The 26,068-nt window shown below is 42.7% G+C and overlaps 2 protein-coding genes across 2 annotated transcripts in view; both read left to right on the top strand.

The window, feature by feature from the left end:
• The window catches only part of crocc2 (ciliary rootlet coiled-coil, rootletin family member 2), a 52,026-nt gene extending 44,620 nt beyond the window's left edge, over positions 1-7,406 (top strand). Inside the window, exons 33-37 of the mRNA XM_052558137.1 lie at positions 3,658-3,807; positions 5,323-5,523; positions 5,856-5,987; positions 6,163-6,342; positions 6,448-7,406. Of these exons, the coding sequence (XP_052414097.1) occupies positions 3,658-3,807; positions 5,323-5,523; positions 5,856-5,987; positions 6,163-6,342; positions 6,448-6,531 (747 nt within the window). The 3' untranslated portion in view covers positions 6,532-7,406. The remainder of the gene's footprint in view (positions 1-3,657; positions 3,808-5,322; positions 5,524-5,855; positions 5,988-6,162; positions 6,343-6,447) is intronic.
• A 694-nt stretch (positions 7,407-8,100) lies between these two features.
• Positions 8,101-26,068, top strand: part of sned1 (sushi, nidogen and EGF-like domains 1) — a 30,603-nt gene continuing 12,635 nt past the window's right edge. Inside the window, exons 1-15 of the mRNA XM_052558088.1 lie at positions 8,101-8,703; positions 13,235-13,522; positions 13,758-13,898; positions 14,018-14,180; positions 14,301-14,426; positions 14,753-14,866; positions 15,325-15,438; positions 16,028-16,141; positions 16,787-16,837; positions 16,917-17,024; positions 18,294-18,386; positions 22,419-22,550; positions 22,883-23,002; positions 23,179-23,295; positions 25,284-25,427. Coding sequence (XP_052414048.1) covers positions 8,494-8,703; positions 13,235-13,522; positions 13,758-13,898; positions 14,018-14,180; positions 14,301-14,426; positions 14,753-14,866; positions 15,325-15,438; positions 16,028-16,141; positions 16,787-16,837; positions 16,917-17,024; positions 18,294-18,386; positions 22,419-22,550; positions 22,883-23,002; positions 23,179-23,295; positions 25,284-25,427 — 2,035 coding nt within the window. The 5' untranslated portion in view covers positions 8,101-8,493. The remainder of the gene's footprint in view (positions 8,704-13,234; positions 13,523-13,757; positions 13,899-14,017; positions 14,181-14,300; positions 14,427-14,752; positions 14,867-15,324; positions 15,439-16,027; positions 16,142-16,786; positions 16,838-16,916; positions 17,025-18,293; positions 18,387-22,418; positions 22,551-22,882; positions 23,003-23,178; positions 23,296-25,283; positions 25,428-26,068) is intronic.

Raw genomic sequence — 26,068 nt, 5'->3', positions numbered from 1 at the left:
TTTGAGGTGAATTCGGATGTGGGTATTACACCTTGTAAGGCAGAGTGGACCTTTGACTTAATCTCCCAAGTTACCATAAAAACAACAAGTTTATCAGGTAAAATGGACTAGGGAGAAGACAGAAGGACAGAACAGAAGGAAGACAGAAGGAATGATCCAAAACACCAGACAAGGCATTGAGTTTGATGTTTTTTGGAACCTGTACAGTAAGAGATGCTAAAATCAAAATGGCAAAAAAAAAAAGAGCCCACGGAGCCTGTCTGGAGTTAAACATTTTGCGGACCTGATGTACTCAAGGTTCTTGTGATTGGTCCAGACGATGAAAGGCACCCCGGGCATTCCTACCAGTGGTGCCATTCCTCCAACGCAAGCTTGACAGACAAATCTATTACCTATTACCAATGTCATAATTTCACTCAGCTGGGGATAAACTATGAAAAAAAAAGAGCACGGATGATATTATCATCTGAAGTAGAAAGCCGGGAAAGAACCGCACACACACCCCCATCTCTGATGCATTGACCTCCACCACAAACTGACGGGAGGGATCGGGGCAACAAGTATGGGAGCTGAAACAAATCAGCTATTGAGGTTGGAAAAAGTAGTACTGGCTGCTTCAGACCACCTGAACGTGATCTTGGTGGAGGTCAAGGCAGTCAGAGGAGCAGATAGCTGGCTGTAATTGTGAATAAAATGGTGGTAAAATCTGGGGTAAGCCAATCTACCACAGCCTGAAACTTTTCGGGATCCATGCACACTCCATGAAATTACACCTTGACAAAAAGCCCATTCTCTAGCAGCCTCTGAAGTACTCATCTGATGTGCTGAACATGCTCCTTGAAGTAAGAAGAAAATATCAATATGTCTTCCAGGTAGACATAAATGAACTAATCAACCATATCTCTCAGCACATCATTGATGAGTGCCTGAAAGACTCCGGGGTGTTGGATAGCCCAAACAGCATAACCTGATATTTAAATTGCCCCCTGGGGTGTTAAAAGAAGTTTTCCACTCATCCCCCTCCCTGATGCAGTCCAAATTATAGGCGTTGCGATGGTCCAACTTTGTGAAAAGGTAGCCCCCTGCAACCGCGCGAAGGTCGAAGACATGAAGGTCAAAGTATAAGTATTAGTAACCGTGATGTTGTTCAGACCCCGATAGTCGATACTTTCTTTTCCATGAAGAACCCCGTACCTGCCTGAGAAAAGGAAGAGCGGATGAGTTTTACCACTATAGATTAATAAATATATTTCTCCATGGTCCTCCCTTTCTGGAGCAGAAAGTTAATTTGAATACTCCATTCAGGTCAAGGTACTCATTGGGCATGTAAGAGAGGTCCATGGGTTCATCCTGTAAGATAGAACAAGCAGAGACCAAACAAGTACCATGACTGTGTTCACTCCAAGACTGCTCTGTTGCCAGTTAATATTAGGGTTTTGAAGAATAAGCGAAGGATGTCCAAGAACTACTCGAGCAAGGGGAGAGTCAATTAGAATGAGTGACAGATGGTAGAGTTTGTCGCCGAGTGCATTGACAGAGAGGGGCAGAATGAGTGGAATAACAGGAACCTTGAGTTGGTGAGCAGAAGTAATGTCCAGAAAATTCTCTTCAGCTCCAGAGTCCAGCAGAGTAAGGCAGCTGTGATGGGGATTAGCCCACTGCAGTCTTACCGGGAGGAAAGTGGCGAATAAGGAGCATTTCTCAAAGGCAACACCACCCATCAGTAACCTCAAAACTACTGGTGGGCTCTGTCTTTTTACTCCACAGTTTAAACGCAATCCCAGTGCTTTGTCTTTATTTCTCCTCCCGGGAAAGCAGAGTTCTGCACACCTGCATGGGCTCTGGATCAAAAGCAGGGGCGACCGTATTATTGGAGGGTACTGAAAAAACAAGCACTGCTCTCAGGATCCTAACTCTGCTGAACACGTTGATTACGGCATTGCAAAGGAGCATCCATTCTTATAGCCAGTTCAATTAAGCCATCCAATTCAGTGGGTAAATCCAGTGCAAAATTTTCTTTTTGAATACGGTTGGCCAACCCATACAAACTACTGTGCCTCTTCGTTCTATTTGCATTCGGCAGCTCGCATGCAAAACTCTGTGGAATAATCCATGAGAGATCGGTTTCCTTCATTCAAATCAGCCAGCACAAAGGCACAGTCAAATACTTTCTTGAGTTTGTCAGAAAACGCTTGAAAAGATGAGCAACAGGGATGCTTATTTTCCCTCACCGCCATTCCCCAAAGTCCGGTTCGACCAGACATGATCATAATCACTTAGCCAAAAATGATGAACAAAAATGTGGCTGGTGGCGGTAGACATGGCTCTATTTGATTGGCATGTTCTCTAATGGATGGAACAGGTAGTGGGTCTGGCACAGTGGGAGATGCCGCATCCTGAGTCTTTATCTGCTGCAGGTGGGCATTTAACTCGGACATCTGTGCTACCAAGGTCTAGAATGCACGGCCGGTGGCAAAGATCTGCTCCTCTTGTCTTTCCATTCCAGACCTGTTGCTAGACAGAATGTCTCTCAAGTCTGAAATATTCAATGGATATATTGGGTCAGATAGTTATGTCAGGGAATAAATACTGAATTGCGTAACAAATGCAGTAAAATAGTTTGTTCCAAAATGCAGAGAACAATAAGAGAGGATAGTCAGAATCATGGTTCACTGATGGTAGAGCAGGCCTTGGCATCGAGGACTGCTGATAGAAACGTCCAGGAGAAACCAGAGAGAGGCAGAGATATGAATAGGAACAAAACAATGAAACAGGGAACCAGAGAGTAAACTGAACAGAACAGAACAACACGACAGCACATAAGCACACCAACGATCTGACAAAAGACGAGCAAACACTCCATATATATTGCAGTATATATTGATTAGCTCGTCAGCTGAGTGGAGTTGCCCCAGCAACGAGTGCCGCCAACACGTGACAAGGAGATAGACAAAACAAACAAGAATGAACACAAAGACCCGTGAACCGTGCCAGACAGAAAACAAGCTTAAACATCTCAACTAGATGGAACTTCGAACATGTTTAAGCAAATTCTCTATTAAGGCTTTATTAAAACACTGTCAATCATTTTTCTTCATCATTAACTCACAAACAACATCATTAAGTTCATTGTGGTTCAGCCACAATCTGTTTTGATCTCAGTTCACCTCAAGTTCATGTACAGATTTAATTGAAACCTAACAGATCATATTACTAGCATTGCCATAATGTGAAGTGATTTATTCTGTGATTCCATTAATGTTTCCAGGTTTGGATTTATTTATTTATTTTATTTACCTTTGCTGCCGCCTGTTCCCTGATGGTGCTATGACGGTGCATTAAAATGCTGGACTGAACTTTTCTCCAGCTCCTCTGGAGGGCTTTTAATGCTTAGTATAAGTCTGTTTTAAAGATGCTGTACAAACAAAAACACTGCGGCCTCAGTGTTAATCTTATTCAGTTTGCTTGAGACCTGCCAGCTCATGCCAATAAAAAGTGATCCGAGAGTTGGGAAAGAGTGGGGAAAAAAGGGTAAAAAAGACACTGGTAGTAGTGAGGAGAAGAACAGCCTCCTCATTAAAACTGGATGTGGGTGTGTGATTATGCATGTGTGGATTGATGCCTGTTCATACTTGTCTGTGTGTGTTATGTGCACAGGAAAGGTTGGATAAAACACGGGAGGCTCTGACAAACAGTAGGAAGCAAAATCATGGCCTGAGTGAGAGAGTACAGATCCTGCAGAGAAGCCAGGAAGAGTCTGAACTCAGGGTCTCTGAACTGGACAAACAGACACGAAGCCTGCAGGAGGTAATGCACACACACGTACTCTTACAGTTTACGCAGTGTTTTTTTAAAGGGTTAGTTCATCCCCCCCAAAAAAATTGGGGATAATTTACTCACCCTCACGTCATTCCAAATCCCTAAGACTTTTGTTCAACTTCGAAGAGATTTCTGTCCTTCCATCGAAAGTTCATTATGGTGATGATGGTCCATCACCACCTCCAGAAGCTTATGTTCTGCAAGTAAACGATGCCTTGTGGTGCCATCCCAAAGAGGAAATAAAATACTATAATGGACCTTTTCCTGGACTGTGCCCAGCTAGTGGAATAACCTCCTTATCTCAATTTGAACAGTTGAGTCTTTGGCTATTTTCAAAAAACATCTAAAGACACATCTTTTTTTCGCCAGCACCTGATGAGTTAATACTAGCACTTGCCTATTATACTCTATGCCAGGGGTCAGCAATCTATGGCTAGATGGATAATTGCTGGCACGTGAGCAATAGGGAAAACTGCATACTGACGTACATTTTGAGGTAATAACTTCTCATAGAGACACAGCCTGTTAGGAGCTATAAATACTATTAAAGTTTTAGAATTAACTGCTAGTCTACGGATGCACGCGCAAACGCTGCACATACTGGGTCGCTTCAGATCAAAGCCTCAGCGGTCTAACAGCGCTCGTCAATGTCAAAATGACTGATATGGCCAATCAAATCAAAGTAGGCGGGATTTACTGTTCACAGAAGCAGACCGCAAAGTGTCAGTTTAATGTTAAAGAGAGCGAGGTAAGATGAAGCTGCAAATCATCTAATAGTAGTCAATTAAAATTTAGTACCATTTAAAGACAGAATACATTACAGCGGTTAATCAGAAAAATTAAAAATGGCACATCATGCTGTAAAGGTTGTCGACCCCTGCTCTATGCTTTTCTATTCTATTCCATTCTAAAATTTGGTGCTTAGAAACGTTTAAAAAGAGATAAGAAATAAAATCCACATGAATCAAGTGGTTTAATGTGTGTATTCTGAAGAAACATAATTGCTTTATATGAATAGATTTTATTTATGCTTTTTTTTTTCAAATATACATACATACATCAAACAAATCCTGAAACATGTTTTGCATGTCAAGCGATGGTGGAAATGTTGGCAAGGGGTGCTGTCTCGCATATTGCTGTCAGTAATATGCACCCTTTTCCTGTCTCTCGGTGTCTGTAAAAATAAAAAATTAATAATAAAATGCAAACAAACTAAATTCTTATATAAATATAACCAACTACACCATCATCACCATGTTGAACTGACAAAGAGATTTTTGTGATTGACAGTTGAGCGAAATTCGAGGTTCTTGAACTCTTGCATATGACACCATATCTTAACCAGACACAAATACAGTCAAAGCTGTCTCTCTTTTCTGTTGATCCGAGTTTCTGCCCCAGACATGAAACATTCTAGTCCAGAAAACCATGTTTATTTACACCAGTCCTGGTCTGGACAGTCACATAGATGGTGTCTATTCTACATCTCTTCTAATTCACTAGGCTGTAAGACAGAGGCAACAGGCTAAGCAGGAGGTGCAAGAGAGCTGTGCACTCTTGCAGGGAGAAAAGGATCAGCTTCAGGAGCAGGTGGCTACCCTGCAGACCACTGCACATCGACTGCAGGGAGAGAAAGCTGAGCTGGAGAGGACACTGCTCCGTCTGGAAAAAGACAGGTCCTCTCTAAAGCGTACCCTGGAGAAGGTACATCATGCTGCTATAAATAGCATGCACAGCCAAACATAATGACTTATATATTTTATAATATTTTATTGTTTATTTCATTGACTGTGATGTTTAATTTGTGCAAACTAATCAGAGTGCCTTGTCTGTACCCTAAACTATTCTTAGTATTATTGGTTGCGGTAAGTTCGCATGAGGGTTTGTTTTGGAGTGTTTGTGTGTGTTTGCTAATAACTTGCCAATCCTGTAAAACTTTAAATGATCCTCCTAAATAAATATACAGCATGTGACAGTATCTCACCCCAGATTTCTATCCTTAAAATATTTTGTATGCATGCATGTGTTGTGTGCAGGTAGAAAAGAATCGCCAAAAGAAGGAGGCAGAGATACTGCATGCTGAGCGTGAGCGAGAACAGCAAGAACAAAAGCTCCAAAATCTAGAGCAAGATTTAAGTGAGACACAGGCAGAGATTCACACGCTACAGGTGATAGACAAACTTACGAATATTAAGAAGTTAATAAAACATGGATCAGCATCTAGTGCCTCTTACCTTTCTGATTATAATAAAGTGAATTGGTCACATCATGTTCGTTTTTCCAGCTCTTATTGTTTTTGTATTGGATTCGTGTGTGACCGGATGTTATGTGTTGTCTCTGCAGTCGCAGATCTCTATCTTGGAGCAGACTAACTCCCAGAGGCTCCTGGAAGTGACAGCTCGCCACAGGCAAGAGCTGGACCTGGAGACCGAGCGGATGAGGGACTCCCAGCAGCAGGCAGAGAGAGCACTGGAGGCTCGAGAGAAAGCTCATCGCCAGAGGGTCCACTGCTTGGAGGAACAGGTTTGAGCAAGCTATAAAAATTTGATGTATTGTAATAGTGACATTTATATCACTTTCAATAGTAAGGAGCGTTTAATGAAAACTTGACAGTTCTGTGTTTCTCAGGTTTGCACACTGAAAGAACAGTTGGAGCAGGAGATGAAGAGAAGGCAAGCGTATATGAAGCAGATGCTGAGATTGGGGCTCTAAAAACTGTAGTGGTTCGGGAATTCAGCCCTTGGTGACCAACTGACAGCTTTTTGTCACCAAACATATTTGTAGTCTCTCAAAGGCCTATAACCCATGAAACTGGGCCTGTGCTAACATGAATGGTCTTATGCATAATGAAATGTTACACACACACACACACACACACACGCACACACACACACACACACACACACACATACTTCAGATTTAAAAACACATAAAATCACTGGTCTCAGGGAGAATTGTTGGACTACATTTGAACAAATACTTTAAGTAATCCTGATCCACGCCATAAGAACCCAATAACAACACACAAAGAGATCACTGTTTCACCAAATGCTTCTCAATTGCCAAATTGTTTTAAGGATTTGTGCAGCAAACTGTTGAAACAGACCATAAATCTGCCTTAAATCTACCCCTGTTCATCTTAGAGCATTAAGCATAGTCTCAACTCTACACCACTACACACTTTTAAACGTACCTACCTTAAATATTACACCCTAGTTCCCCTAAACTGTTTTACAAACCACAAAATGATGCTCTTTTCAATTTACCTTGTAGCTTACATGATTGCTGTGATCATTATATAAACATACTACCATTTAGAGAAAAAGATCATCTTGTTTTATTTAGTACCAATCAGCTAAATTACAGTGAATTTAGTAAATCAGTGAATCAGGAAAGTGTGTCATATACCTTACCTACAAATGCTGTTTTCATATTATTGTTTCCATATGGTGTTTCTCTCATTATGGGTGTTAAAACAATTGCTATTTCATAATCACTACTGTGTTGTAACTAATAAAAAACTGATTTGTTTCATCACAAAGTAATTTTTCAAGTCAATAAAACCATACAAACAAGAAAAATAAAAATGAGATTGTTTTTTGTGGTCTAAAGAATGGCTGTCAGTTGGCTGTGGCGTATTTTGGAAAATTGCTATAGTTTATGATGTGTGCAAACAAGCTATAACTACCTATAAAAGAATCTTTGTGATGTTCTGCCTCCAAGATTTGATTCCCGCCACTAATGACCCCCTGGGTTAAAAGAATCTCATTTTATTTTGTTTCAGGCACATTTCAAAAAATATTTGAAATCTTGCCTTGTATGATTCATTTGGAGGAAAATTGATTTTCATGGAGTAAGAAATATTTCAGTGAATCTCTACTCTGAATGAAAGGGCTTTTGTATATTTCCTCCTTTTGAACAGACATCTTGTGTACAATATACAAGGAATGCACTATGACATCCCAACTTCTGGAGCTCTTACACTACCATGTGGTAGTGTGCACCACACTGAGACATGTTCTTTTAGGGAAGGGTATTTCTCAGCAAAAGTTAAGAGCAGAGGAGAGTGCCCTGTCAGAGTCTCTTTAAAGCAGCCCTTTGATTACCATAGCTCCACCCAGTGCTTATCCAGTTACCAGTCTCTCCTCAGCTATTGGATGAGTGTTCCTAATCATGCAAGGTAGTGAATCCCTGGGGGGGTGGGACTGGGTCTGAAAGAACTCCTTTGGCAGGCAGAATAGAGGTTTTATTGAGGATATTTCTAAACTAACCATCAGGGACTAAGTCACTGGATTGTAAAAAAAAAAAAAAAAAAAAAAAAAAATAGAGCCGAATCACTCTGCTCCCTCTCCTTTTTTCTCTCTCTCACTCTGTTCATTTCAGTGAGCGGCACGGAGCACAGCAGCTCTTGAGCACCCAGCAGCACACAGAATGCAAGGAATCTACCCCCTTGTTATAGACCAACAGCCCAAGTACCAGGGTTGAGAGAAGATTTGAGAGAAAACAAAGGGTGGAATTAGAACCCAAAAGAGGAAAATTACAGAAACAGGGAGAAGAAAGACGAGGAGGATCACTGGTTGAGCATTTGACACTGGGGTTTAGAGTTGTCTTGTTGCCCTCTCTGAGTGTCCTGGATCTTAGTCCTCTCCTCTCCATCCCTGTGCAGACAAGGTCATGCGGTGGCTGAGGAGACTGGTGCTCTCCATGTGCATGTTTCTCAATTTGCTTCATGGCGTGGAGCTGGCTGTACCCCTGGAGGAGTTCTACCCATTTGGCCTGGATGAGGGTGACTCCCAGACCATTGAGCAAGACGATGGAGGATCAGGACTGGTAGCAATCTCTGTGGCTTTCCCTTTCTTCGGAGAACAGCACAATGGACTCTATGTGAGTATAGATTGTATGTTTAAAAATGTGTGAGTCTTGTGCAGTGGAATCAGTTTTCTACAGAATTTCATTCAGTAGCTTTTAGGGAATCAGAGGCAGGTCTTACAGCTTGAGCTTGTAAGATTCTCTGCACCACAAAGTTTTAACATGTCACACATGGCTACACACAGTGACTAAACTACTGGATGTTTTTTAGTGAAGAGAGTATCTATTGCTGCTGAAACACATCTGCTTTAACTGTGGTTTGAGAGAGTGAGAAAAGAAACAAGAGGAATGACTGTCATGAGGAGAACCAGTGATAGAAAACAAGTGTGGCGAGTGTTCTGACAGGTCTCGGTTCTTTAAACATAGTTTTGTCCTGCTTTTGGTTGGGTGAGCATGGCTTTGATCTGTGTCATGTACACTTTTCAAACTCGGCGCAGAGGAAGCTCCATCCTTGTAAGTTGACACCATCTGTTTTGATGCAGCATCCCAGTCATACTGGGATGCAAAATATCCTGCTCCACCAAGGGCCCATATTTACTACAAACTTTCCATACCCAACACCCTGCCTAGCCTGGCCGAGGTACCATGGTGACAGAGGCTAGGTTTCCAGACTGGGCTACAAGCGAATGGATGAATGAGATCACAATCCCAATGCAGCGGACGACTGAAAGAGCAGACATGCCACACAACCAGTCTCTCTCCCAGCCACTACATGACATTCAAACAACTGTGTCCTCACAAATTTGAAGTGCATTATCGTGGTTCCTATTTTAAAGTCATGAAATCACTTAGATGTTCTGGTCAGTGCAGCTTGCTGAAATAGTACACGGTTGTCTACAGAACCTAGTTTAATTTGTGATGCATCTGCCCATCAACCTGAGTGGTATCTCATATTTTGCAAGAAACTGGTGCATTGAGTCATGCGACAGCATAAAAACTGTGGTCATAACTTTTGTATTGCACTCAAGCTACTTGAACCAAAATCAATTACATTTTATCTTTATTGCACACTTGTTGATCTCTTCTGCAAGGGAGCTGCTTTTGAACAGGTGAAATTTTGGAGAGTACACAAGGAGAGATCCTCAAGTATAATTTATTCCGGGAGGGCATCCCAAGCCTTCAGGCCTTGATGTTCTTTGCCATCCAGGACTTCCAGGGATATGCATAGTCCCACAGTGGTATGCCTTCTCTGCTTGACTTTTATTTCAGCCCAGAATAGTCAAAAATTTGCTTTTCTGTCCTTTTGTTTGGGTCTAAGAGATTTTACATGTAGCTGCGACCTTTCCTTGCTCCCCTCAGTTACCCTCACCATTCCCTCTTCCTCCTCTTCTTCAGCCTTAGATAACAAGTTCAAGGGTCTTCCCAATGGACCTATCCAGCTGCTCTATTGAAGAAAGGCAAGATCCCTTTAACAGAACCCAGATGCATCTGTAAAGTGTCTTAGGGATGCCAAACAACGCAGGCCTTCAATTAACTAACCTTATGAATGACTGGGATGAAGAGCGGGAAGGATGAGATCCAAGGCTAGCATGACATGGACTTCCAAAGCAAATAAAAAAAGAAAAAAAAGTTTGATATTATTTTGAATGAAACTTGTGTAAGTTTTGATGGGGAACAGAACACCATAACTAATTTTCTGGGACCTCAAGTTAAGAAACCACCCAACAAGTTGTTTGTATGGGAAGCTATAAAAATAATGTTTATAATTGTTTTAGGCATAGAATTGTTCATCCAATAGTTGAGTTAAAGCAGAAGAGGGAAAATGATGGGGACAGATAGATTTGAGGTTTCACGGCACACTGAGAGCACATCTGCTAAAGCTCATCCTCAGCACTTCAACACTTCACGTTTGCGCAACTATAGAAAGGGAATCTTCAACCTTGAGGGATTTTTCTCTTTATCTCTTTCTCTCTCTATCCTATTTGCACTTCTCTTCCTCCTCCTCTTCAGTTAAGTAGCCCAAATGTAGTGTGTGAGCACATGTGTGATTTTGTTAGGAGCTGGGTAGCTTATCGTGTAATGCTTTATGTCAAGATTAAGTTATATGTCATGCTAAGCTTTGAGCTAATATTTTGACTTAATTCAATAGGGGCAGCCACTGAAATAATTTTTTTCTGTACTGTGTTTAAGTAATTGTTCCAAGAATAGGGTAAAATATTTGTATATTATTATAAGATATGAGTGAGTGCAGTGCCATACAATAAAGAAACCCACCACCGCACAAGTGTGGAGCAAGAGGAGCCAAAGTCAAACATACAAACACATCCACGTCAGTGTTTTCCTCAAATTAATAGGAAGAGCAAGTAAAAGTTCCCGTGTCAAGATTCAATGTTTTGCCAAGCTGAACTTTGTGCACCTTTTTATGAAAGGATTTGTTTTGGCCTCCTTTTTCCGAAGTGAACATTTATTTTATTATTAAAAAGACTCCAAAGAAAACCAACCTATGAAAACTTATATATGATATATGATCTTGATCTATCCAGTGAAGAATAACCCCAAAAAAACTTAATCACTGAAGTGGCACCACATAGACCTAAAAATATAAGAATAGAACAAAAAGAAAACAAATAAAAACATAACTTATACTCATAAACTGTTTTGTAAATGATGACAGCATGTTTAACCAAATGTGATTATTATTTTATTTTTTATTTTTTTACACCTGACTGAATTTTACATTCAGCGTATCTGTTTAAACCATGTCATGATTGCTTTTATTCATTTTTAGCCTGTGGTTATAGATCCAATTCCTACATCCTACTTTTAATACGATATTAGGACATAAAAGAAAAGCAGCTAGTTTAACCTTTTCCAGATGCTACAAATAGATCAGAACAAACGCCAGGACATATTACAACACCAGAGAATAATCGTTAATGTAGTGCTTAGTGAGATTTCCTCTGCTAATTTAGCAGCAAGGTAAGCAATTTCCATTCATTACCTCCGCTCACTGTTGCTACTAGCTCTCCGATGCTTGTCCTGGTGAAAACCCTGCTGTCCCTATCGTACTGCTGTACAACTCTCGTTTCCCAGTTTGCTGCTTATATCATTAGCATGCAATGGTTTAGTACTGCAGCCCATTCTCAAGTGTTTTGGTCATCTGTGAAACATTTACTCTAAATCACACATTGGTTCCTGTCAAGGGTTTGTATCTGTCAGTGAACTGTGCCTGCACTTTCCATCCCTCCATTTTTTCCATGTCTCCCGCTTCTCTCTCTTTGTCTTTTCTTTCATTCTTCTGCTCTCACAGGGCTCCTTTCAGTGACCCCAGAGTTGTGGCCCTGCAGGCTTAACTCTGCTTCTCTATGTTAACCACACTCTTGCCACAGCACACTGATGCAGAGAGGGGAAGACTGCGGTCGGCCAATTAACCAAGCACCCGAGTCAGGCCAAACAAAACTTCCTCTACTGTTTTTACAGCAAAGGCCTCCGAATTATGGTTTCCATACGCATGGGGAGGGGAGAAGAAAGGCCATGTGTCTGACATTGCCTTTGTTGCTGTTGCTGCTGCCAGAACTGGGTACAGATGAGTGAAATGAAGGGACAGCGAAGTTGGCACTTGGTATTGAACACCTGGAGAGGGGTGCGACTGTGCAGGTGCAAACTGACTAAAGTTAGCATTATAAACACTGTCTCATTGTAACTCTGTTGCTCTCTGATGTGGCTGATATGGGGCAAAAAGGTAACTGATATTATTTATAAAATTACAGAACAGTTTAGAAAGGATTTTGAACTATTGAGGAAAGCTTGGTTGCAAAACCTTGGTCCGGCTGGACATTCATCACAGGAGTAGACTCAGTCTACAGAGCAAAGCCAGTGGTAAGCAAAGCAAGTGTTGGGCTCTGTGGTTACTTTAGAGGCATTTATAAAGGCCTCACCCTCCAAAAACCACTTCTAGTGGACAAGTGCCAGGGCAGGTGTGTCAGATTGTGTATGTGTGTCTGAAAAGTGCTCCGGTTTTCTCAGCTGCAAGACGTGGATGTCTGGCAGAACAAGGCAGCTGTCTGTTCCCTGATGGGAAATGGATACATCTGCCACAGGAGCCTGCCTCACTCTTTCATCCTGCAATGCTACTGCTCACACTCATGTGTCAACACACTGCTGGACACCTCAGCCTGTCTCCGCTTATTCCCAGTCAGCATGTTCCATACATCATAGACATCCGATTACTGCTCCAGGCCCTTTGCAATATTTACCCCAAGAGTTGCTACAAGAAACTGAATTGTCCTTTAAAAGTTCTGCCTGAAACGTCCTTGTAAAATCGTTGGCTTTTTGGTGGTCTACGACTTCTTGACTCTGTACTCCTGAGTGAACCAACCCAGTCTCTGTCGTCAGGTATACTTGAGTGTGGAAAGAATTCACAGAGATGAAATATGTTATTTGTGCAATTCAGAAAGTGAATGTCCAAACATGCAGCTCATGGTTTGGTAAAGCTTCAGCAGTGGAATCTGGGAATGAGTGCCAAGAAGGTGAACTGAAGGAAGCTTTGTGTGCTGACTCTGCTAACCCTGAGTATCTACTTTCTCTTCTTTTCTGTGTCTTCAAGGTCAACAACAATGGCCTGGTGTCTTTCCTGAGGGAGGTGTCCCAGTTCACCCCTGTGGCATTCCCCATTGCTGGAGACCGCAGGGTGGTGGCTCCGTTCTGGGCAGATGTAGACAACCGACGGGCAGGAAAAGTTTTTTATAGAGAGAGCAAAGATCCTGCCATCCTGAAAAGAGCCACTGCAGACATTAATCGTTACTTTCCTGAGTTCCCTGTGTTTGTCACTACATGGGTGCTGATTGCTACCTGGCATCAAGTCACATTTTTTGGTGGCAGCTCAATAACTCCGGTACCAAGTTCATGTCCTTTTTTATTATGTTTCTTATAGAAGACCATCTAACAAATTGTTTATCCGGTGTGGACCTCAAGGTCCACTATCTAGCAGAGTTGATCCTTGATCAATATTAAACTCTGTAGGATAGCGGACCTCAAGGGCCAGAGTTAAGAAAATCTGATCTAACAAGTAAATTAAAATTCTATATACTGGTTGTGGCAACTGACTTTCTCTCTGTTCTACTCTAAAGGTCAATACATTTCAGGTAGTTCTCATCACAGATGGTGAGCTCGCCTTCACCATCTTCCAGTACCAGAATATTTCTTGGACAACAGGGATGCATGCTACCAGCGGTGGTGACCTAGCAGGCTTGGGAGGAATAGCTGCACAGGTAAGGTCATTGCCTTTACTGATGTTGGTTTTAGTTTTTTCTGAAATTACTTAAGTGACATGAAAATGTGAAAGAATCCACTCTGAGAGAACGCTCCCCCACTTCTACTCTCTTCCTAGGCAGGCTTTAATGCTGGCGATGGAAGACGCTATTTCAATATCCCTGGCTCCCGGACAGATGATATTGTTGAAGTTGAAACCACCACAAATGTGGGCTATCCTGGTCGTTGGGTCTTTCGTATTGATGATTCTCAGGTACAAGTGGGCAGCTGCAATGACTCAGGTATGCCACCAAAGGAAATGAAAATAAGAATCAGGGTATCCAACATATTAGAAAACATCACAGACAGTACAAACAGGAAAATATCAGTCTGCTCAGACTCTTTTCCACTGTGCTCCTCAGCTTCGGTCTGTGCTAACTTAAGGCCTTGTCAAAATGGTGGCCGCTGCATTGACGACTGCATCACTGGAAATCCCTCTTTCACTTGCTCGTGTTTGGCTGGCTTCACTGGACGCAGGTGCCAGATAGGTAAACGAATGATGAAATCCTTCCATCCCTCACAACTCGTACTCATCCTTTTGCATGCTTCCTTGCCAGGAAAGAGAAAGTCAGCTTGTAAAAGTAGAATTCCACCCTGCAAGCCAGGGGGACAACCTAATGGAGAGAATTTCCCCAGGTCACATCTGTATGTAATACGCATACAGTGCATAGAGTCCATCCAAAATTTTGCTTTGGTCAAATCATTACCTTTTCATTCACCCCCTGCACTTTAGGATTCCCACATGTTTTCACTCCTGTGTGCACATCTAATAAAAGTCACGTCATATTTGTTGTTCTTTTGTGTGTTTTGAAAGAGGTTGATGAGTGCTCTGCATACCCCTGTCAGAATGGAGGCACATGTGTGGACAAGATTAACCACTTCATCTGCCTATGTCCAGTGGGATTCATAGGGACAACATGTGAGACAGGTGAATACACCAGTCTTCAATTATCTGACTCCAGTTTCAAATGTGCATTGCATGTAAGTTCAGGAAAAGAAAACGTATTGCTCCAAAATCAATAAGAAGCTTGTATTTCTACAGTGTCCAAAGTGTGGTTCTTCTCAAAAAGTTGTCTAATTGGGACTAAAATAGTGAGTGAAAATGTATGTGATTTTTGAACTCAGAAAGCTCTTCTTCTCATGCTGTGGCCTCTCTCCTCTCTGATTTTGCCATCCCCTCCTCCCTTAGCACTCTGCTGGCTTCAACCTCCTTCTCGTTCCCACAGTCCAGCCTGCAGAGATGTATCAAACCTCTAATACCTTTCACAGCCAGAAGTGCATAGTTTCAGAGTGAGGGGAACGGTGTGGAGGATATATTAATCAGCTGAATAAATATCCAATGTGTGTTTGTGTGTGTGTGTGTGTGTGTGTGCTTATTGCCTGCAGACATAGATGAGTGCCAAGAGACCCCATGCCTCAATGGAGCACAGTGCATACAGGGTGTCGGCAACTTCACCTGTGTATGCCAAGCAGGTTACACTGGGTTCCTATGTGAGTCAGGTGAGCATGAATATTGGGAGTGTCACTGAAAGGCTATGACTTTCCCCAGGGAACATTTCCTTTTTCCCGCATTAGGCCCGCACTTATTCATTTGACAGATGGTGTTATCTAGACTGACTTCATGAAGACTGCTATAGCACAGTACTTTTGAGGGCAGCTAGTAAATGGAAACATATTATCAGTTCCTTTGATTTCTTTCCCTGTGTTTTCATTTTGGGTCAGGTTTTCTGTTCCAAATATTCAGAGTTCTCAAAGTAGACCTTGATATGACTTTTTAGGAAAAAGCATTGACATGATTCCCCTGCTTAACAAATTGGGCTTCACACAGTGGAGGTTACTGATGAAATGCAAGCCCAGTTGGGAAGTACTCTGGAAACTAAACCATTGGCCTTTGTATATCTTGAACCCTTGTTTTTACATGAGACCAGATTACTGTTAATACTAGACACCTGGTCAACGAAACTATATATCTGCATGAACTTTCATATAATCTTAAAATATTGATACAATCAAATCAAGCTCAAAGGATTGCATTTCTCACGCTGACAAATTATCTACAATGACATGAATCTTGTGTTTTGGAATCCAGATATCAATGAATGTGCATCCATGCCATGTTTGAATGGAGGTGTGTGTGAAGACCTGGTGAATAACTACACCTGCACCTGTACAACAAACTTCACTGGAAGCCACTGTGAGACAGGTGTGCTTTTTCTGTTCAGCCCACCATATCACTTTATAAATGCCAGCCAACATATTATCCAGTCTTTGTTTTGTTTCCCGTTGCAACGGGACAAATGTTTAATGATAGAAGATGTTTACACAGCGAAGCCACCCACCTACTTTCCACTTTATATTTGGCTAGCTGTAACATTTTCCAACTGGGACTGACACAATGAAATTGAAAAGAGGGAACACTCTGGGATAACTATGGCTTCAGACAATGTCTGACTAATTGAACTGCAAATAATGTCAGCCTCATCTCATAGTTATCAGATGCTTGGTCAACACTTATCTGTTCATGAAAAGAAAACTACCCCAGTATCAAAAATAAGCTTGCACTTCTCCAATGTCCAATGGATAGCTCTTCTCAAAAAGTTTGTCCAACTATAATTTTAGATGATGTGTCTGACAAATTAAACTGATTTTTGGAAATAATGTCAGCATAGTTGTCAGATGATTGGTCAGCTCTTGTCTGAGGTTGAAGTGGCTTGACCAACCACCAGAGTGGTTTGGTTGGACTTTCATTTAAATATTTTACTTACTTAATTTTTGTTAATGTATTAGATCATGCTGCCCAAGTAATACCTCCATAATATACTATTTATATATATATTACCCTAAACAGAGTTAGTTGTCATGGGAAATTCCTCTACCACTGATGCTGCAAATCAGACAGGTAAGTCAAGGTTCTTCAAATTCCTGCCAAGGTTTATCTCCCTTTCAAAAGATCATCATGCATGTTATTTCACTTACAGTTTCCTGCGATGGGGAAGATTGTGAAAAGCGTCAAATCTGCGAGTATATTGGCTCTGAAAACTACAACTGCACCTGCACCCCAGGTTACTATGGTGACGACTGTGAAGGTACAGTACTCCCAGACTTTAATGCATAGTAGCTATTCTTCTTAAGTATCTGTACAGGAACATGGCACAGAGGAGAACAATGCAGACACCACTATCCCACAGGAATTTGAAGCACTGCCTGAGAAAGACTATGCAGCCGTGATAGATGAGCATAATTATCCAAACCAACACAACCTCGCCCAGTTTACTGCTCAGACCTTGCAGCAAGTCGCTTGATGTTGTAAATAACTGCTTTATGGCACTTTTTACTACTTTACCAACAAGAGGAAGGGCTCTTGTCTAGACTCTGTTTTATGAGACAGTCCTAATGTTTGGAATTCACTTCCCTGCACCAAAGCAGGTGAGATTTGTTTGGACGCTCTAACAATCAACCACAAATCTCCTAAGACTCAAGTTATGAAGATGACATGTGCTGCAACATCCTCATATTCTGTTTTATCTCATTTAGTCAATGTCAGTCAGCATGATATCCCTGCTCCCATTATCACTGTGTACACTGCACACTTTGTGTTACTATAGATTTAAAAGCACATTGTGAGCTCTAGCAAATTCATCCTACTCATCCACCTGGAGCTGAAATAACCCTTCGACTCTCATATAGAATCTCCTAAATCTTCAGAATACCTTCCTGCCCGGCTCACTTGGAATGTGTAGTGGAAAAAGTCATGCAGATCTCTCGAAAAGAGAAGGTATAAGCTCACAGACAGAACCTATGAGTGTCTAATGGAGCACTGAGATCAAAGAGACCGACTTTAGAGACAACAAATGAAAATGGCTCCAGCGAATTAACAACCTATTAATTGCCCCTAGGGTCACAAGATTTGATCAAAAACATGCTACATATTATAAAAAATAAAAAAACACCCTCATGCGAGCCCCCTGGACTTCAAAAGGAAGCAATTTAACAGTGATACAGCAAGTTACTTTGATCCACTGCTGCAATTACTGAGGAAAATAAAAAGTCTTAAGCTTTATAGAATACTGATTTACAGTCATCCAGCACTATGAACTGTGTGGGAAAACTTTGGGAAAGACTGACCCAAGGAACAAGTTTATAATGTAGTACAACAAATCCCACCACAGCACTACGCTAGACTACGCTCATGCATACACACACACTGTATATACACTTTGTTCAAATTTAACTGATGTGAAGAAAGAGTAACATTGTACAATAGTTCGAATGTTTGCTTATCCAGAAAAGCATGCTGACCTCCTTCCAGAAGTTTCTCTTTATCTGTCTCTTTCTGTTCTCTTAAATCCCTACAGAGGAGTGTCCCTGTCAGAACGGAGGGGTTTGTGTTGATGTGAATGGCACTTGTGAATGTCCAACAGGCTTCACTGGACTCTATTGTCAGTTTGGTATGTATTAACTGAAAACATACAGAATTAGTTTTTTTTCCAAAGAGTTCTAAATAGATTATCACATTATAGATATGAAATTACCATTTTTATATGCAGTGTATTTTTAGGACAATAATGTTAATTTCTGATTTTCTGATTTCTGAAAGAGGAAGTTTCTAAGGTCTTCGCTGTTAAAAAACTACTTGAAATGTTGGTTTAAATTTTTTTTCCAAAATTAAGGGCAGTCATAGCCTAATGGATAGAGAGTTGGACTTGCAACCTGAAGGTTGTGGGTTTGAGTCTCATGTCTGGGAGGGATTTTAGGTAGGGGGAGTGAATATTCAGTGCTCTCTCCACCCTCAATAACACAACTGAGATGAGACTCTAGACTAGAGCAAGGCACCAAAACCCTGACTGCCGTGTGTGTCTGTGTGCACTTGGATGGGTTAAATGCAGAGCACAAATTCCAAGTATGGGACACCATACTTGGCCACATGTCCTTTCCTTTCCTTCCTTAAAATTCAGTAAGATATTTTTTTTCATCATCAGGCTTAGCATTACGTGTTGTAACTGATGTGACAGTTCAAGAATCATTACATCCCTAAAGTTGTTTCACCACTAAAGCTGTCACGGAGTGGAAGGATGCGTAGGGGAAGAAACAGGGTCTGGGTCCAAATGCAGGGAAATATAACTTTTTAATAAAAGAGAAAAAAAAGGCCAACAAGGCAAAAACAAAACAGAAACGAATAACGGAACAAGCCGAAATGCAAGAACTAGAAACACGGTTTACACGAGCAAGATAATTTTAAACATTAGACATATAATACAGCCAGACAGAGTGGTGTGTGAGATGAGAATATATCGTCCATGACAATGTGTGTGTGATAGAGAGACAGGTGTGCAGAGTGAAGGTAAATGAGTCCAGGAGTAAGGGAGAAACACAGGTGTAGCAACTAAAACAATGATGAGGTAACAAGATAAGAAAAGAGACAGGACAAAAGCACATGGCACCAAACAAACACAACACGCACAGAAGACAGTGACAGAAAGACAGAAAACTGTGACAGAACCCCTCCCTTAAGGAGTGGATTCCAGACACCCCAAAGTAGAAATCACGGAGGGAGGCGGAACGGAGGTGGATCGGGGGGGAGGGATGGAGGGCCAGGCCCATGCAGTGGGAGAGGACCTGGAGAAAGTGGCAGAAAGGCTCGCCCTAAGGTAACCGAGAGCGAATGGCACCGCCTCGGGGGAACAGAGGGCAGAAGCCGCCGCCGCCTCGAGGAGACTGTGAGCGGATGCCGCCGCCGCCTCGGGAGGGTCGTGAGTGCCCGCTGCCGTCGCCTCGGGAGGGTGGTGAACGCACGCCGCCGCCGGCTCAGGGGAATCATGAGCGGACACCGCCACCTTGTGGGAAAAACATGAGCGGACACCGCCGCCTCATGGGAATCGTGAGCGGACACTGCCGCCTCGTGGGAATCATGAGCGGACACCGCCTCCTCGTGGGAATCTTGAGCGGACACCGCCGCCTCGTGGGAATCTTGAGCGGACACCGCCGCCTCTTGGGAATCCTTAGTTGGGACACCACTGCCTCTGGAGCTCTCTGAGCGGCCACTGCCACCTCGGGGGAATCGTGAGCGCCCACTGCTGCTGACTCGCAGGGAACATCCTGGGTAAGCTTCCCCACCCTGACAGCTGAGCCGCTCACCTGCAGAGCCAGGGTGATATAGTCCTCCAGAGTCTCCTCGGGGTGCCAGAATGGCATAAGGGACCTGAAGGGCTCGGCTAGGCCTCCCCAGAAGCACACCATAAGGCAGGTCCTCTCCGTAGCTGACAACTGAGCCGCCCCCATGAAGTCCCTGGCATAATCCTCAATAGACAGATCTCCCTGGTGGACATCGAGAAACCTCCCTGCTGGACCCATGTTTGCTGGCTGTATTCTCTCACGGCACATTAGGACATGCAGAAGAAGAAACAGGGTCTGGGTCCAAATGCAGGGAAATACAACTTTTTAATAAAAGAGAAAAAGGCCAACAAGGCAAAAACAAAACAGAAACGAATAACAGGGACAAAGCCGAAATGCAAGAACTAGAAACACGGTTTACACAAGGAACGATTAGCAGATAACATTAAACATTAGACATATAATACAGCCAGACAGAGTGGTGTGTGAGACGAGAATATATAGTTCATAACAAAGAGCAACAGCTGTGTGTGTGATTGAGAGACAGGTGTGAAGAGTGAAGGAAAATGAGTCTGGGAGCAAGGGAGAAACACAGGTGTAGCAACTAAAACAATGATGAGGTAACAAGATAGGCAGGGTAAGAAAAGAGACAGGACAAAAGCACATGGCACCAAACACCGACTCATCGAATTCCTGAGCAGACACTGCCGCCTCGGGGGCATCGTGAGCGGACACAACCGCTTCAGGGGAATCGTGAACGAACACCACCACCTCGGGGAAATTGTGAACGGACACCGCCGCCTCGTGGGAATCATGTGCGGACACCGCCACCTTGTGGGATTCGTGAGCGTACAACGCCGCCTTGTGGGAATCATGAGCGGACACTGCCGCCTCGTGGGAATCGTGAGCGGACACCGCCGCTTCATGGGAATCGTGACCGGACACCGCCGCCTCGTGGGAATCGTGAGCGGACACTGCCGCCTCGTGGGAATCCTGAGCGGACACCGCCGCCTCGGGGGAATCCTGAGTGGACACCGCTGCCTCGTGGGAGTCGTGAGTGGACACCGCCGCCTCGTGGGAATCGTGAGCGGACACCGCCGCCTCGTGGGAATCGTGAGTGGACACCGCCGCCTCGTGGGAATCCTGAGTGGACACTGCTGCCTCTGGAGCTCTCTGAGTGGCCACTGCCACATCGGGGGAATCGTGAGCGGCTACTGCTGCCACCTCGCAGGGAACATCCTGGGTAGGCTTCCCCACCCTGACAGGCAGGGTAAGAAGCACTGCCTCTGGAGCTCTCTGAGCGGCCACTGCCCCCTTCGGGGGAATCGTGAGCGCCCACTGCTGCTGCCTTGCAGGGAACATCCTGAGTAGGCTTCCCCACCCTGACAGCTGAGCCGCTCACCTGCAGAGCCAGGTTGATATAGTCCTCCAGAGTCTCCTCGGGGTGCCAGAATGGCATTAGTAACCTGAAGGGCTCGGCTAGGCCTCCCCAGAAGCACACCATAAGGCAGGTCCTCTCCGTAGCTGACAACTGAGCAGCCTCCATGAAGTCCCTGGCATAATCCTCAATAGGCCGATCTTCCTTGTGGGCATCGAGAAAACTTCCTGCTGGACCCATGTTTGCTGGCTGTATTCTGTCACGGTGCGGTAGGACGCGCAGAAGAAGAAACAGGGTCTGGCTCCAAATACAGGGAAATATAACTTTTTAATAAAAGAGAAAAAGGCCAACAAGGCAAAAACAAAACAGAAACGAATAACAGGTAACAAGCCGAAATGCAAGAAGTGGTGTGTGAGACGAGAATATATCGTCCATGACAATGAGCAACAGCTGTGTGTGTGATTGAAATACAGGTGTGCAGAGTGAGGAAAAATGAGTCCGGGAGCAAGGGAGAAACACAGGTGTAGCAACTAAAACAATGATGAGGTAACAAGATAGGCGGGGTAAGAAAAAAGACAGTACAAAAGCACATGGCACCAAACAAACACAACACTCACAGAAGACAGTGACAGAAAGACAGAAAACTGCGACAAAAGCATGGTTTCTCAGTCCTGTGTACATTTAAAAAAAAATAACTAAAACGAGAACCATTTGGCCTCATGATGGAAAAGCACTAAAAGGTCCTTTATTTATTGACCAACAGAGAAAACTGTATCCAGTTGAAGAGTGTGGGCAATCTTTTATTCTAACAAAAGCACTAAAAGTGTCTGAGAGTTACAAGATACATGTCGTATTGATCACCAGAGAGAACAGTACCATCTAAAAATGTGGACAACCATGTATTCAGCAAAGTATTCCAAAAGTAGTAGTATTGCACACATATTTGTGTAACAACTAATTTCTGCAATTGTTTTTTTTTTTTACTCCTTAGAGGTAACACAAACACCCTGTAGTAACAACCGACCGTGTCCAGATGGAGGTCCATGCTTAGAGTATGGTGGCACATACCTCTGCACCTGCCAGACTGGTATTGACTTTGATCACAAGGACTTCTACCCATATGGTAAGAGCCCTGGAGAAACTTAAAGCCATGTGCAAGCCATGGTCTCCATGACAAATGAACAACTACTGTGCCAGGTTTTCAGGGTGGCAAAGGTCCCCAAAGCAACTAAGGCATTATGTTGAGTAAATGAGAAAAGAAAGATTTACGTGCATGTTGACATAATGTGAAGGTAATGTTTCAACTTGGCTATTGAAATACACAGAGGATCTATGCTGTGGTGTGCATTTAAATGAAATCATTGCAATGCACTCAAATTAAAGTTAATAGTGAGCCTTAAAAAAAGATCACATGCTGTGAAGGAACGTGGTGAAGCTGGTGTGTGTGTTTTTCAGTACAGCCCCGATCAGCCTGTGATTCCTCACCGTGTCAGAATGGAGGCTATTGCTATGAGAGAGATGGAGACTATATCTGTGAGTGCAAGCATGGCTACAGAGGCAAGCATTGCGAAAGAGGTATGTTACATCTGCTCTACGTGTTAACATTTTGTCCTTGCAGACTTACATATTAAAAGGTAGACATCCAATTATTGTGCATCATATTGTTTAATGCACCACATATCCGTTTTGCAGAAGTCATTTAGCCTACTTGCCAGTACATACAGCATTTTTCCTATTTTTTTTTTCCTCAGTCAGATTAAGTATCTGTGCCTCTAGTCCCTGTCGTAATGGAGGCTCTTGTAAAGAAGAAGCTGACAGCTACCGATGTGTCTGTCCCTACCGTTTCACAGGGAAACACTGTGAAGTGGGTATGTATATAGTGTTTCCTGCAATTAATGGTTTTATGGTGTGCTTATAAATACATTAATGAAATTTTGGTCATGTTGTTTAAAAAGTCTTATTAGTTTGATAAGCATTAAGGCCCTTTTTAATAACCTATGAAACATTTGTCTGCCAACAAAGCAGGGTTTTTTGGGGGTTTTGATTAATTTTTCTTCCTCCAGCAATGAAACGTTCCAGATTTTTGGATCAAGTGTCATGTACCACTCCAGAAGCAATATCAGATCAATCAGTACTGCTAATCTGCTCAATTTTTTTTTTTTTTTTTTTTACTGCTGTTAAACAAAAGTTCTGCAATGTAGTACAGACATTTTATAAGAAAATGGCAGGTTTAAAAAAAATTATTGATTTAATGTATACTTTAGTAAAATGTAAGTTCATTTTGAACTTTATACTTTAGTGGCATGAATTTATGTTTTGAAAGGTCCATTCATCTGTGATTCGCTTATCTTTTACATTTACATTACATTCATTCATTTAGCAGACATTTTTATTCAAAGCGACTTAACAATTGGGGAATACATCAAGCGATTCATCTTAAAGAGGCAAATAAACACAGGAGGTGCTAGTAATACCAAGTTTAATGCATTGTTCGAATAAGTACATTGGTGATTCAGTGGCAGAATTGTCGCTTCCCACGCAGGAGACCCAGGTTCGAGGCAAATGTAAAGCAGTGTGTCTTGTTAGGGGTGTTGATGGCACAGTGGATAAGACACATGCCTTTGGTGTGAGAGACCTGGGTTTGAATCCACTGTGAGACACCAATGTGTTCCTGAGCAAGACACTTAACCCCTTGCTCCAGAAGACGTGTGACCTCTGACATACCTAGCAATTGTAGGTTGCTTTGGATAAAAGCGTCAGCTAAATGAATAAAGTAAAGTAGGGTATTGTCAGGGAATCAGCATTCCAGATAGGGGCGGGAAGATCATTCCCCCAGCCAGGAATGGTGAACAAGAATGTACTGGAAAGTGCTTTTGTGCCTCTCTGTGATGGTACCACGAGGCGTCGCTCACTAGTAGATCTCAGACTTCTGGAGGGAATGTAGATTGCTAATAGCGAGTGGAAGTATTTGGGTGCTGAGCCTGAGGCTGTTCTATATGCAAGAATCAATGTCTTGAACTTGATGCGAGCTGCAGCCGGAGCCAGTACAGGAAGATAAAGAGAGGTGTGACCTGATCCCTTTTGAGCTTATTGAAGACCAGCCGTGTTGTTGCATTCTGAATCATCTGTAGAGGTTTGATTGTGCACGACTGAAGTCCAGCCAGAAGAGCACTGCAGAAGTCCAGCCTAGAAATGACAAAGGCCTGGAAAAGAATTTGTGCAGCATGCTATGTTAGGAAGAGCCTGATCTTTCCGATGTTGTGCAATGCAAACCTACAAGATCGAGCAATCTTTTTCGTGTTGTGTTTGCCATGAAAGAGCCTTAAGTGTGCACTGTTAAGTTCCCAGCCAGCAGTGAGCACCCAAGGGATGCAGTTCTCAGTCACCCTTCCTCTTCTCTTTTCTGGTCAAATGGAAGAAGAGTATAATCTACTTTTGTTCATGTTTGGAAAATGGCATTTCTGCACACACAGAGTGTCATAAAACTGCACAAAAAAAAAAAAAAACAATCTTTTCAAAGCCAAGATGCTTTTCATCTCTGGGTTTTCATTATCCCAACTTTAGAGTTGTGCAACTGTTTGGCCTTGTGTAATGCTCCAATTTGCTGGAGTTTGTTCAACACTTGGATTCCTCACATGTAGGAAAAACAGCTTGCCCTGGCACATGCATGAAAAGCTGTTTCTCTTTCTCAGTGCTACTGTAATGATCAATGATTTCTCACACATGTTGACCTTGTTTTGACGCACACATGGCCATGCTTTCTTTCTCAAATAAATATGCATGCACACACTATATGCACATGTGCACACAGAACTGTACAACAACTGTTTTAAAATATCTTATGTTTTATGTTTAGGAAAGCCAGATCCTTGTGCTTCCAGTCCCTGCCTGAATGGCGGAACATGTTTCCACTACATTGGTAAATACAAATGTGAGTGCTCCGCATCCTTCGTAGGAAGACACTGCGAGATCAACAGAGGATCCAGTCCGACTTTGGAGGGTAATCAAGCTCTGTTTTACCTCCGAAGTACACTGAGATGTTTGCCAACATGTCAGGAATCAGGAGCTGTCACAGCTCTTTGCAGTAGTCACTATTCATTCATTGAGAGGTAACTGATATGCATGTTAGGCGGAGAACAGCAGTTGTCTATCTTCATTCAGATGATGCCAGGACGAAGCAGCAGGTGCCAGTTCCTGCAGTAAAGCTGGGTTGAGTGTCACCTCCCCAGAGATGAAGCTGGATAAAGTCCTCAGTGCATTTGATACTCTCTCCCTGTACAGGAGTTATAACTCTGCTGTTAAAAGCCTCTGTGTTACTGTTGATTCTACGAGGTTTTCCAGAAGGTGCGGTTAAATTTGTGTCCTGCTGTTCCATGACAGGATGAAACACCATCCCCTTGTCACCTAAAACATTTCACAAAAAGGATGTCTTTACCGCTTCTCTCTATTTATGAATCAGCTCGTAGTTGTAAATATGGCAATGTGTATTAGGTAAAGTGAAACCAGTTAGTTCTTTATGTTTTCGGGAAAAGCAATAATTAACTTTGTTGAAAGAAACAAATAACTGTTGCTGCCACTGCTCTCATTTTGTTTCGTAGGCCTTTTTTTTTTTTTTTTTTTTTGTGATGTAGGGCTTTGTCA

The sequence above is a fragment of the Carassius gibelio genome, chromosome B6 (assembly GCF_023724105.1).
Source record: "Carassius gibelio isolate Cgi1373 ecotype wild population from Czech Republic chromosome B6, carGib1.2-hapl.c, whole genome shotgun sequence".
NCBI lineage: Eukaryota > Metazoa > Chordata > Actinopteri > Cypriniformes > Cyprinidae > Carassius > Carassius gibelio.
This window is presented reverse-complemented; position numbering and strand designations above follow the sequence as displayed.